The sequence below is a fragment of the Camelus bactrianus genome, chromosome 13 (genome assembly GCF_048773025.1).
Source record: "Camelus bactrianus isolate YW-2024 breed Bactrian camel chromosome 13, ASM4877302v1, whole genome shotgun sequence".
Taxonomy (NCBI): domain Eukaryota; kingdom Metazoa; phylum Chordata; class Mammalia; order Artiodactyla; family Camelidae; genus Camelus; species Camelus bactrianus.
In genome coordinates, this window is record NC_133551.1 from 69030502 (window position 1) to 69044575 (window position 14074).

Below are 14074 nucleotides of genomic sequence, written 5' to 3' on the forward strand. Positions count from 1 at the left end.
GAAAACACTTAATAAATGTTAGTGACCATGACGATGATGGTGATGATGCACTCCACACACACTACTTAACCATCACAGCAACCCCATCAAGTAGGTCACAGGGCTAGTGAGTGGCAGAGGCAGATTTAAAATCCAGGTCTTTTCATCTAACGTTGGTTCAAGATCCCTGAATGAATGCTGCGTATAAAATGTTATATTCTGTTCTAATGCATTGTAGGAGAACCCAAGAAGGTGAAATGCGGTCCCCTCTTCTTTAAGTCACAAGAACTAAAAAGCCCATGGTGGATATGAGCCCAGTGCCTCCTGCAGCTCTGCATCTTGGAAGATGGGTGGAGGAGAAGGGCCGGTGTGGCTTCTCTAAGAAATGGCTGCCTGCTCTCTCCATCCCTGTGCCCCAGGCTGGCATCTTCCCGGCAGTGAGGAAGTGGACTGTTTGGTTAACACAAGCCACAGGAGCTCCAGGAGGAGGAGCTTCCCCACTTATGGGAAGAAATCCATCCTGCTGATCAGGTTACCAAGTGGTTTTGAGTGTTTCCTTTCTGCTTGTGAATATTTGAGGAAAAGGTGAAAAAATTCAGAATTAGCAGGAGTCTAGAGCAGGGATCAGCAAACGATGGTCAGTGGGTCCGCCTCCTATTTTTGTAAATAGAGTTTTTTCAGGACACAGCCACACCCGGTCGGTTTGTGTTATCTAAGGCTGCTCTGCACTGCGATGGCGGGGCTGAGCAGCTGTGCGGAGACTGAACGGCCTGCAGAGCTGAAAATGTTTACTGTCTGGCTCTTTACAGAAGAAGTTTGCTGGCCTCTGGTCTAGAGCCTTGAGCAGAGGTGGCAAAGAATGCACACCTGTCACAGGCTGGGATGTCTCCTACCCAACGCTCAGCTCAGCAGCGGCGAGAAGAGGAGGCTTGAGCCTTAAGGATTAATATATTTCAACAAATATTTGTGGGGAGGGTATAGCTCAGTGGTAGAGAGCATGCCTAGCATGCATGAGGTCCTGGGTTCAATCCCTTGTATCTCCATTAAAAATAAGTAAACAAACAAATAAACCTAATTACCACTCCCTCCAAAAAACCCCAAAACAAAACAAATATTTACTAAGCACATTACATGTATACATTAATGCTATTCTTATACAGAAGTCCTTGCCCTTGTAAAACTTACATTCTGGTGGCAAAGAGTATAATCCAATACATATGTTACAAGGCTGCTATAGCTTCTGTGTGGTGTATGCACAGACTGCGGAAAGCCAAGGTGGAGGCAGAGAGACTGGCTGGGAGGCGATCACCAGTGTGGATGGATAATGGGGGCTTGGAGCTGCCTGCAGTGGTGGAAGCTAGAAAAGGTCGGGTTTAAGATCTATTCTGCAGGTGGTGCCCCAGGGATTTACTGATGGATTAGATGTTGGGCAGGAGAGAAAGGAAGGTGCCCAGGATGATTCTAAGGTTTTTGGTCTGAGCAACTGAATGGCAGTGCCAGATCAGGTAGAGCTCTGCACTGACCATGGTAAGTTCAAAATACCTATCAGATATCTAAGTGGAGATGTCAAGGAGACAGCTGTATAAATGCGTCTGGAGTTCAGAGAGAGGTCAGGGCCACCAGCCTGTGGACAGTATTTAAAGCTGTGGAATTGGATCAGATCACCCTGGGAGTGCAGAAAGAGGAGTATCTGAACACTGAGCCAGGGCACTCCAATGTCAGACCGGGGTCCTCTCCGAATCTGCACAACAGGCCCAGGTCAACCTGAGCAGAGACTCTGGAGGCGGGGCCCAGGAGCCAGAGTTTCTTTTTAATACTCCCCAGACAATTCCAATGCCCAGCCAGGGCTGAGGACCACTGCTGGAGGCTGAGAAGGCACAGCCAGTGAGGCAGGTGGAAAATCGGGAGTGTGTGTTCCAGGAGCCAAGTGAAGACAGTCTGCAAAGGGAGGGAATGATCAGTCCATCAGGGTCATGTTCCCACATAGAGGGCGGGGCTGGGAACCTTGACGAAAGCAATCTGGGGGAGGAGGTAGGGATGAAAGCCTGGCAGCGGTCTGCCACGGAGACTCGGCGCTTGTCTGGGTCCTGTTTCAAGCAAATGAGGCATTTTTAAACTGACATTGATGAGGCAATTAGAACTTGAAAACTCAGTAGATGTTTGATGATACAGGAAAAATTGCTGTTACATTTAAGGTGGAAGGGTGGCATTGGGTTATGTGCAAAGAGAATCCTCGTCGCTGAGCCACACTTACTGAAAAATTTATGAATGTCTGGGATCTGCATTGAAATAATGGAAGGCTAGTGGTAGAGCTGACAAACAGTCCACAAGATGGTAAGAGCCGTGTGTGGGGCGTCAGCACACCTGACTGCCCATTTTTGGTTAGGAGAGAGAAAAGAAGAGGAAGAAGAAGGAAGCAAGGAAGGAGGGAAAAAAGAGGAGCAAACAACTCAGAAAAATCCTTCGACCAGTTTTGCCCAAAGGGTGGCAAGAAAATGGGAGTGAAGTAAAGGAGCCAAGTCCTTGAACAGGAAAGATGGGGTGGGATCCGCTCCCCAGGGGAGAGGTGGCCACAGGCGGGAGCCCAGGTGGGCTGTGTGCTTGATGGTAGAAGATGAAAAAATTCTCACTGGAAGATTTGAAAATAAGCAAGGTCAGCTGAGAATGAAAAGAGAGAATAAAGTTTAAAGTAATTTCTTTTTTTTAAGCCATGGTTTCTCTAGAGTCCTTTAGCTCAGGCCTGGTCTCAAAGTCGTGTTCCCAGACCACACCCTGGATGGCTAAGCTGCTCTCTGTCCCTGCCCCTGAATCTCCAGGCTCGCTCAGGCACCCGGGCCAGGAAGGGCTGGGCTCAGTCCACCCCAGACTCTTGTGGCCAGGAGGCTGGTGCTCCCGACTGGGCATTCTGGGAAGACTGGCCGTCACGGGACTGTGCCAGACCCTGTGGCTGTGGGGACATGTGGGTGGCACACTCCAGCAAGCCAAGAAATGCCTGACTCAGAGCATTTTAATTAGGGTCAGTCCCACTCTCTGCTCTGAGCTGCCACGGCCCGGCCCTCGCTGTCTCGTCTCTCACAGACACATAGCCACAAAACAATTTCTAGTTCTACAGTCGGTACCAAGAAATCCTTCCAGATTGGTCCCTAATAGGTAACTGAAAGGCAGCTGTGAAAGATGATAAATGGCTGATTGAAAATAAGACAGTTGCAGGTGCCCCCCTTTCCTTCTCCCTGGTCAGTCAAGGCCAAAGAGGCCGTGATGCTGCCCAGCAAACAGATGCGGGATCTGGAATCTCACTCTGCTAAGTTACTCACAGGCTGCACTTGGGGGAGGGCCATGGGGGGGGTCCCCACTCCTATGTTTACAGAGCAGGATAAAAATCCCTGCCCCAACAATGGCAGGAGAGTCTGCAAGGCTGGCAGACCCAGACCTGTCAGATGCGTTGTGTGAACTGCCCGATCACCGCGGGGCTCGCTGCTGGGCCTGCTCCTTCCTGCTCGGCACACAGAGGGCACAGACTTCTAACACAGGAGACTCTCCCGCTGCCCGGGGAGGAGGTCGCCAGGCAACAGCAGCCACCCTGTTGGCTCCAGGGAGACTAGATGTGTTTAGAGGACAGAATGTTTAGAACAGCCTCCTCAGTCCAGGTCTAGGAAGGAGAAATCCAGAAGCAGAAGAGACCTCCACTGAAGGGAAGGTGGACTGACTCCTGACCTCCAAGTGCCTCTTTTACAAATTAAATCAATGATGGCCCCAGTCATATGAGCTCAACTCAAACTCAGAGCCACCCTGAGCTGCAGGACCCGCCGGACAACTCGTCTCTGGCTGCCTCTCATTGCTGCACCTGCAGATGCACCAAGGGCGAGGGAGGAGTCAGCCGGAAGTGAGAGAGCTCTGTTGGCCCTGCCAGTGGTCCTCACAGACACCCACCCTTCTCTCCGAGGTAGACTCTCCGAGGACAGGCAGAGGTCCAGCTGTGTGACACCATTTATTGCCTTCGGGGCCAAGATGTCCCCAGACCTGGAAGCCTGGATGCCCCCAGGAAGAGGGACCCTAGCAGGGCTCGTCCAGGGCAGAGATGGCTGGAGAAGGGGTGGTATGGCCACCAAAACAACTTCCCCGCCCTGATCCTGCACCAGCAGTGTGTGCTGGCCTCAGGCACAGCCTCTCAAGAATTTGAAGAGAAGGCCAGTGCTCATCATCCAACCCCTCAAAGATAAATGTAAACAAATAAAGAAATACACAAATAAGGCAGGCAGGCTGAGGTCTTCTCAGTCTCAGAAAAGCTTCTTAAAAACAATAATGCCTGTTTTACACCATCCAAGGAACAGAAAGCCACTGCCAACAGCATTTCTGGAGAGACTCTCCATTGGAATTGAAAATAAGGCTGGGTGCTGGCCAGGATGAAGAATTTCAGAATCTAAGGGCAGAAGAACCCTGAGAAATCCCCTGATTACAAAACAGAGTTTCCTGGAGCCTCTCATTCAGGAGGGTGGGGGTGGGGAGAATCAGAGTGAGCAAGAGAGAGGCTATTGGTGAATGGACCTTTAACTACTAAATGCGCTGAAAATCAGAAAAAGAATCACTCAGCCAGAACCCTCATCCTGCAGGCAGGGAGACTGGGGCCAGGGAGGTGAAGATGCTTCCCGCACCTCCTGGCTTTGTCCAGCGGTCCTTCTGCATCCAGGTGTGTTCAGACACCACAGAGGTAGCGATTCCTGGAGCCCCTTCTGCTTCCACCTGCCCTGGGCACGAGGGGCACCTGCTGTGACCATCTGGGAAGTGCTCATCCCAGCGTCTTGCTGAGGCGGGTAGAGCAGTGGGGCTCTTGGGCCATTCCCAGGGTCCTGTTGATTGGAAGCTGGGAGGACAGTTTCAGGAGTGTCCCAGACACTTTGTTCTAGACAACATGAGAGTGTCAACAGAGGCTTCCGCCCACTGGTATCCACTGCTCCACCAGCCCCAGCAACTGCAATGCTTCTGACTCATTCTCCTAATTTAAAAATCCCTAACCTGAGATCCCACCCCACCTTAGCCTGGAGAATAGTTACAGCAGGTTACAGGGCGACAGACCTCAGACATCACCCCCGCACAGGAACCAGAGATCCTGTGCTTCGGAAATGACGAGCCTGACTTCTCAGTGGGCACGAAAAACACTGTCCTTCAGCCAACGTCCCTGCTTGGGAGGGGCTTGAGCCCAGTCTGGGTGGCATCCCGGAACTGACTGGCAGCCCCGCACAGAGGTCGCCATAAAGGGTATACTGTTTGTGTATCGTGGGTCTGCCCTGTTCCTTAAGCAAGTTGAATGAAATCAATGCTTCTTAACCATTCATTTGCCATTAAACACATCCAATTATACAGCTTTCTTTCTCACTTTCCAATCACTGCTCATTAGCCCCTTTGCTGGAGTTGGCAGGCTCTCGGCTTTATTGGCTGCTCTGTTGAAAGATATGTGGGGGTGGAGGGGAAGCGGAATAAAGCAGGCACTTGAATTACCCATGGATTTCATTTCTTTGTGCTTTCCTTGGGGGCGTTGGAACAATGATAGCAGGAAGGGACTGGCCTAACTGGACACAGATCTCTTGGGTAATTTGACAGAATATGGTTTCCAAAAGCAGTTAAAGGCTCCTCCCTCCTGGCAGGGAGTGCCCCAACCCCAAGGAACTACGGTTGTTCTGTCTCTGAACTCAGCACAGGGTTGACCTCTGATGCAGGACCAAGGACTCCTTTCTGAGTGGAGGGGAAAATGGTCAGAGGCTCTCCCAGGAGGTTCCTAGACAAACATTAGAGGCCTTGGAACCAACCAACGGCCTAAAAGAACATGACGCACATGATTCTAGTCCGCACTCAAGCCGCAATGGAAGCCGGAGCTGGCAGAAACCCTGCTGCTTTCTGAGCTCACATCCAGTGCTGTGTGTGGCATCGGCTGGGGGAGGAAGGGAGTTTTTCAAAGCCTCTTTTCAATCAGTCTTTCAAAGCCCAGGAGCCTTTGCTGGTTCTGTGTTCATCTTTCGCTTCCCTTTTCCTCTGCTGTACCTGCAACATGACCTCATGAATACTTCCCCTACCCAGACAATCATATCGTTGCTAAGGAAAATGGTCATCGAGTCACTGTCTAAATCATGACCTTAGGTTCGGAGGGCACCCTTGCCTCTTTCTAAGCCCTGTGTAATACGGTCAGAGACTTTGGAGATGTAAATACAGGGTTAGGAAGCATGCCAGGAACTCCATGGATTATAAATTCATAACGGTTATCAAAGGACATTAGGGAGGGCACACACCTGAGCTACTGTGATCTGTTCAGTGTCTGTCTCCCCTTCTAGAGTGTAAGCCCCGAAGGGGCCGGGGCTTGGTGGGCCCTGTCCACTGCTGATTCCCAGTGACCAGAAGACTGCTTAGCACAACGGAGTCACTCAACAAATATTTGTTAAATGAACAGGTGGATTTATAGAGGACTGGCCCACAAGATTGACCTTGTAGGGGACCTTGTGGGGATTGACCTTGCAGGGATGGATTATCTTTTATAATTTCAAGACAGGCATGATGGAGATGGAAAAGGCTCAGAGAAATAAAAAGAGCAAGAGCCAGAAGTATGGTTCAAGTCCAGCTCTGCCCCTTTTGAACATTATACTCTTGGGCAAGTTACTTCTCTAAACCTCACGTCCCTCATATATTAAATAGGGGTCATGATCTATCCTGCAGGTCTGTTGTGAGCCTGACTGAGGAAACGTGTGTAAACAGCAGGTGCTGAATGCACTAACAGAAGGATGGCTCTGGTATCATGATCACTCCGCTTCCCATCAGTGTGTCTAGACGCTTCATGCCTCAGTAGTCTGCAACACCAAAAATAAAGAACTGAGGGTGAAACCGTGAACAGAGGCTGATTACTCACAAAAATTGAGTTTGGCGACTTCTGTGGATTTCAAATCTGTTAGTCCTTTCCTTGTTCTTACATGTTACTGGGATTCTTAGAATCTTTTGGTTCCAACTATTAAGTAAAGTTATTCAGGGAGGAGGGGAGACTATAGGAAACGAGTATTTCCTCCTTATGTATTTCTATAATGTTTGTAAATACTCAGAAGCAAAAGGAAAAAAAGATGAATTACAAATACATAAGACAGGAGAATGTCTGTGTGGCGGGGCCAGCTGCTCTGCTAGGAAGACAGAGAAGCTCTCAGCACCCTGGGTGGTTACAATAACCAACAAGTCAATGACCTAACTTTCAGCTCCAGCCGAATGGGCTCTCCCAGAAATTGTCCTTATTCTCCTGCCTCAAACAGAAGTTTGAGGACGTCCACACAGTAAGCAAGCAGCAATGAGGGGGAGGAGAGGGCTGGAAAGGAACATTCACCCAAACCAGCCAGCCCTGCTGCCTGGTGTAGACCCCGAGGAGAACAGCTCTGGGCCCAGAGTGGCTCACTCCACCTCCCTGCACTGCGGGGTCCCAGGTCCCAGGCTGAGAAGTCTGCTCCATCAGCAGTGAGGTCACCCGGGAGAGCTTTTTATGTTAAGGGGGGAAAGGCCCACTGCTGTCCTTGGAGGTGAGGGCACCCCAGCCTCAGCGGCACCTGACTCTTCTCCCCGCGGTGGTGATTTCTGACAGCCAAGATGAGCGCTGAACACTCGAGGGGGGAGAATGACCCACCCAGGAACCCCGGCCCCTGCCATCGCATCCTCCTCCTCTCACGTTGCTCGTGTCCCGAATACCGGCTCCTTTCTTTCCACACTGGAACACGTCTTGCCCACTCCAGCCCTCACTCAACATTTGCTTTCAGACCTGTCATTTTTGTCTGTTAGCAGTAGGCTTTCAATTTTGAGGGGAATTTCTTTTCACAATGGGCTCCAGCTGGATAAGTTTTGAGGGGGAGCCCCAGGAATTGCCACTGCTCCATCTGACACTCTGGAGTGTCAGCTGTGACTATAGAAAGATGGCCGGAGCCCTTCCAACTGAACAGGGGCCTGCCGCTGCTGGATGGAGACCTGTTTCTGCCTGGCCTCCAGTCATCAAACAGGGCCTTTCGATCTGGATGAGCCTAATGCCAGAGCCAAGGCCCAGAGAAAGTGAGGGCCCAGGGTGCTCTGTGATGGGGCAGAAAGGATCACAATATCACGAGGCTGCAAACAGAGCCCTAATGTTGGAGAAACATCTTGTAAAAGGAGAACTATATTAAAACTGAATGGGGGAAGGTATAGCTCAAATGATAGAGGGCGTGCTTAGCATGCAGGAGATCCTGGGTTCAATCTCCAGTACCTCCTCTAAAAATAAATAAACCAAACTACCTCCTTCCCTACCCCAGCCCCACAAAAAAAAAAAAACAACAAAAAGACTGAATAGGCGGGGCTCAGAAAAAGTAGTTCCCACTTCACCAGCATCTCATGCTGGGCCTGGGTGGGGCACTCATGGGGTCAGGTGCTCTTATATGGTTCCCCCCCGGGCCTCTTGGCGCCCCACATCCCGGACCAGGTAGCCTCTGCTCTGTGAAAGGAGAAAGGGGCACAGAAATAGCTCCTGCCGACATCAAGACACGGGGCCTGGGAGTGGGACAAGGAGAGCCCCCCAGCCCTCAGCACTTCGGTTTATAAAGTGTGTGTATTTATTATTTTCTTGAGATCTTTGCCCGGGTGACTGGGGTCATTAGGGATTTTCAGAACGCTTAAGATTTTAAAACTCTTAAGAGTTTCTCCATGAAGCCAAGAGAACAAAACTATTGATTGAAACCAAATGGTCGATGTGATCCCCGCATATCTTTAACTACCGGGCCCTCTCTGGGAATGAGCTGCCCTAGCTCATTTTTAATGTTCTGGCAGATCTAACCTCTCTGGAGGAGTGGAATAGTGGCAGAAAAGTCCACCCGCCGAGCCAGCCTCTCCAGCTGCACTGACAGGCGAGGCTGGACAGCTGCAGCTCCCAAACCAGCAGACCCCGACTGGGGACCCCCGCCTGGGGACCCCCGCCCAACGCAGGGCGTGCGGTGGGGACCTGGGTTGTCCTCTGTGAGAGAAGGCTGTCACAACCTGACCTGGGAACATTCCCTGAAGGATGGTGACTTTACTCAAATCCATTTATTTGTCCCGTTTAAGGGGATCCAAATTGGGGCTGAGGAGATGGAGGACAGGCCCACCTACTATTTATTTTAAATACTTCTGAGCTACTTGCGTATTCTTTAAAACAACTACTCATTTTCTTAGACCAACGTCTCACTCTCTTATCCGAGTCAGTGTCCCTTGCTGGAAGCAAGGCCATCCACCTCTTTAGATGGGTCTTCCCTGACCACCTCGCCGGCAGCAAACTCCCAGCCAGCCCACAGGATCCTACCTGAAGCCCTCAGGACTCATCACAACCTCCGTGTCTTTGTATTGGTTTGTCTGCTAACTGCTGGCTCTCTCCTCCTAGTGGAATATCCACTCCAGAGATCTTATCTGCCTTGCCCACTACAACCCTTTCAGGGTCTAGGGCAGTGGGGACATAAGGTAGGTGATTAGTAAATGTTTTTGAAAAACAAGATGCGTGGGCATATGGGGTATTTACGAGTGTCCGTATTTATTCCACAAGCTTGACATAGTGCAAAAACCCAGTTACAATAGAGATTTTGTTAACTATGGGACCAGCCACCACACCAGTTTCTCTGAAAGCATCCCTAGCCTCTGGTGGGGAGGACTTTTGTGTGTGCAAATACAAAGTAGCTCCAGGCCAGATCCAGCCTGCTGCCTGTTTACATAAGCAAAGGTTTACTGGTATAGAGACACGCTCGTATGTGCGTGGATTGTCCGTGGTTGCTTCTGAGCTGTAAGAGCAGAACTGGAGAGTTTCGACAAAGACCACATGGGCGGAAAACATCTACCATCTGACCTTTGAAGAAAAAGTCTGACAAACCCTGAGCTTGAAGAAACAGAGAAGTGTAGAGTTAAGACTTTGAAAACCGCCCAAGAGAAAACCACGGGCTTCACACAGACTCCCGCAAGGACCAAGGTAGCTAAAATCTTCTTCAGGCTTTGTTATGCATGAGATATTGTGCTCAGTGCTTTGAGTCTATTATCTCCTGTAATTTAATTCTGGTTACAACTGTGAGTAGGGTCTAACTGCTGAGGTCAATTGAGGTCCAGTGATTTGCCAGGGTCAACACGGTCAGTGACAAACCCCAAATTCCAGGCCAGAGCCGGGTCTGTGCACCTCTGAAGCCTGCACTTGTGTCTCCCAAGCTGTAAAGCTTCCATGGGGGGCACTATCAGCCACACCTAGCAGAACCCCCAGCACTCTTGAGGCTGGTCTGTCTCCTCGCTGTCCTCGGAAGTCTCCACTGCCCTGGGGGTGTTTAAGGCTGTTCGTTCCATCTTAAATGCCTCCTTCTTCTCTTTCTCTGAATTCTACCGATTTGTTAAGACTCAGTTAAGCCCACCTTCTCTAAGGGCTCTTCCTTGCCCTGGTGATTTAATTCTTCCTCCAACCAATATATGAATTGTTGGAGGGGAGAGGTTGCCTTCTACAGCACAGAGGCTTTGCTCATACTGCAAGCGTACACAACAGACACGCTCCTCAAAATCAAAACTCATGAAAACCACTGCCTTCCCGCCAGTAGGGGAGATGTTATTTAGTAGAAACACATGCCAATTTAAAATGCCAACACTCTCTTTGGCTTGGATGTCTCTCGTCACCTATTAACAAATCAGCAACCACAAGCTTTATTATCTGCACCTGGGATGTTTCCGACACTCACTCCTTTTCCAGAACAGATGGAACTGGCTTTTCATTATTATCATTTCCATTTAACTGTGCTAACTATTACCCCTCCGATTCTCTCTAACCCCCAGGAATCCTGCCTTCATTGCACAACCAGGTTCCCTGGATCAGCTGCTGCACCTCTCTGGTGTTACAGCACGTTCAGCATCACAAAGTCTAGGTCTGAAAATAGCTGAACTCTGTGACGGTGCTGAGGGAGAGTGGTTGCACTCGGGGGTACAGTTTCCGGGAGGGGAACAAGGGGGTGCTTCTGGGATCATGGCTGTGTTCATTTCTCACTCTGGGTACTGGATGTGCGGCTGTGCTCACTTTGTGAGAGTTCATTCAATTGTATACTTGGGAAGGTCGGTACATTCTATTTTCTGTAGGTATATTCTATTTCAATAAAGAATTCTAATCTAACACTGTAAATCAACTATACTTCAAGAAGAAAAAAATTTCTAAAATATTCTTTGCAAACATTGCTGATAACATGGATCTTTTTATGCAGAAATCCACATCTCATTTTCTTCATGCAACATCCTTATAAAAGGATCAGTTTGACCATTTATTAGTAGTAGGATGGAAGAAGAAGGTGAAGGAACTCTCACAAATTTCAGTGAGACTGGTATTCAAGGATAAACCTGACCCCAAGACTGCTGGCCCTCAAAGCCTACTACTGTAGCCCAGCTAACTGACTCCTATTGGAAGCAGATACTCTGATTTGGAAAACGAAATGCCCTTCATGATGTGAAAATCATAAAACAAACAGTTCTCTGAAACACAATATACAAAGGAGGTGGCTGATGAGTCCAAATGGTATATAACAACATTTAGGTGGTGAGGCCTTAAGCCATCTTCAGACCTTGTAAAAGTGAAGAATCGGCTCTACCACAAACAAACAGAAAAAGTGATCACTTACTCAACAGACCCAATGTTTGTGTCCTCCCCAGATTCGTATGTTGAAATCCTAACCCCCCTACCCCCACCAATGTGATGACATTAGGAGGTGGGGCCTTTGGGAGGTAATTAGATCATGAGGGTGCTGTCCTTGTGAATGGGATTAGTGCCCTTATAAAAGAGACCCAGGAGAGCTCCCTCACCCCCTTCTCCCATGTGAGGACACAGGGAGAAGTCAGCAGTCTGCAGCCTGGAAGAAGGGCCTCACCAGAACCCAACCATGCTGGGAGTCAATGTTTTCAGCATTCCAGCCTTCAGAACTGTGACGAATTTATATTGTTTACAAGCCACCCAGCCTATGATGGTTTGTTACAGCAGCCCAAACAGACTAAGACAACTTATTAAGATTTGGTCAAGCATCATGCTGAACACTCTACATACATACTCTCATTAAATCTTCACAACAACCCTAATTTCATCCCTGCTTTACAGAAAAGAAAACTGAGGCATGGAGAGTAAGGAATCTATTCAAGGTTACAGGGTTATTCATTGGCAGGGCAGGGATGCAACCCAGGCAGCCAAACTCCAGGATCCATGTTCTTAACCACAATGCTAGTCATGCCTTTGGTTGTGATGCACCCAGGGATGGGTTTCTAGTTTCTAGTACGTGACTTATATCTTCTGGCATACATTACAGCTCAATAAAACATGCTGTCCAAATGCATACAATGATAAGAGTCTCATCAAGCACATCCAACTCCTTCATCAATTGCAGCCTGATTTACAGAGTGGATCGCTGCCCTCAAAAGACCCGTGCTTACACACATGACAGAGTACCCATATCTACTCCCTTTCTACTCAGACTTTCCCCATTTACTTATACATTGGAATCCAAAGACAAAATGCATTGCCCACCTGAAGCCATAATCAGCCCAGATCAGATTAGAAATGTCAGCAGTCTTCCTTTCTCTTCCATTACCAAAGATGTATTGCTTTTAAATGAAGTATTTGCTCATCCTACACTCCTTGAGTAAGCAAAAACAATACACCATTGCATTAGCAAAGCTCAGGAAAACTAAATAAACAGAACTTTTGCTGCATGTCCACAATGTCATTTTTAGTTGTGCTTTTAGAGAAACGTTTTAGTAAAAGCATTTTGAATCTACTTTTCTTTCTTAAGCCACACTAATCTTTATGAAAGGTAAAACTGCTTACCTATCTTGCTTTTGAGGAATTTAAGTGGGGGGGGGGGGGAGACACGATTATTGACATACAATGGTTGATTTAATCAATTCTCTTCATTTTGGTTTGTTGAGTTAAATTAATCTGATGAACCTCCCACCAACCCCAGTTTCTGAGACTATCAGGTGAACCAGGAATTCAAATTGGGAAAACAATCCAACAGTATTCCTCACATGACTGTCACTTCTGGTTTGGTTTTAAGTGAATGTGAATACCTTCTGGCACGGGACCCTTTCTCAGAGAAGCTGATTTCCTCATACATACAGTTACATACCCTTACAGGTTATATTTTTTCTCTACCTGGAATTGGGGCACTGATTTCTACTGCTGGGAGCCCCACACATTGTGGTGTCACCAAGTCGCAGGTCACTGTCCAAAATGCAATCCCCAGGTACTTTAGAGTCTCAATCAAAGTTCTGAAATAAGTCTCTTCAAAACCGCCATCCTTGGACAAGATTATTCAAGGAACTTCCCAGGGCCAAAAGCAATGTCAGTCAGAACTGAGAAGGCTGGAAGCTGCTTATCACAGGCCCTCATCCTGACTGTCAACTCCCGGAGATGCAAGCACAGGGGAGATCCAGGATGCAGTGATGCCGCCCAGGGATGCGCTGCATGCTCTGCAGGGGAGCTTTTCTGCTGCTCCCCTCAGAGTGGCGGGGGTTTGGGGGGCAATGGTTTATCCTGGCAGGTGGCGGCCCCTCTAAGTGACGCAGGGCCCCGGGGCCTGGCTTGTGGAAGCTCCCAGGATGCTGACCTCAACTTTGTTCTTTAAAAATAGCTTGGAGGCAGCGGCACTCACGTGAGCCGCCCCGCTTCCCCTCCATCGGCCCGGGGTTCCCGGCGGCTCCTGGTCCCCGGGGTCGCGAAGGGCAAGGGCGGTGTCCCGAGACCCGGCGACAGGAGGGACCCCCCCGGCCCGGGAGAGCAACCCTGGGGAGGGAGTGGGTGCTGGATGAGGTCAGGGGGTCGGGCTGGGCCGGCCGGTTGGGCTCGAGGCCCGGGCCGGGGGGTGGGCAGGACGGGCTCACCTTCTTCACCGACAGCGAGATGTTCTCCAGGATCCGGTCCTTCACCTCCCGTGGCTCCATGGCGCCGCCGCCGCCGCCGCCGCCCCGCCGCCGCCGCTTCCCGCGCCGGGGCCCCGGGGCCGCCGCCAACCGCTGCCGCCGGCCGTGCGGGGGCTCCGTCGTGCCGGCCGCGGGGCCCGGCGCCCGCCGCCCGGCCCTCGCCTCGCCC

General features: G+C 49.8%; 1 protein-coding gene across 3 annotated transcripts in view; it reads right to left on the minus strand.

Moving 5' to 3' along the window:
- PLEKHM2 (pleckstrin homology and RUN domain containing M2) overlaps positions 1-14042 on the minus strand; it is a 34627-nt gene extending 20585 nt beyond the window's left edge. For 2 of the 3 annotated variants that reach the window (XR_012511438.1, XM_074377358.1), the window contains exon 1: positions 13867-14024. Coding sequence is in view for 2 of the 3 variants with exons in the window: in XM_074377358.1 (XP_074233459.1) it covers positions 13867-13926 (60 nt within the window). In the remaining variant the exon portion in view is untranslated. Of the gene's footprint in view, positions 1-13866 lie in introns of all 3 variants that reach the window. The other variant, XM_074377359.1, reaches the window with a different exon arrangement.
- Between the last annotated feature and the right edge of the window lie 32 nt (positions 14043-14074).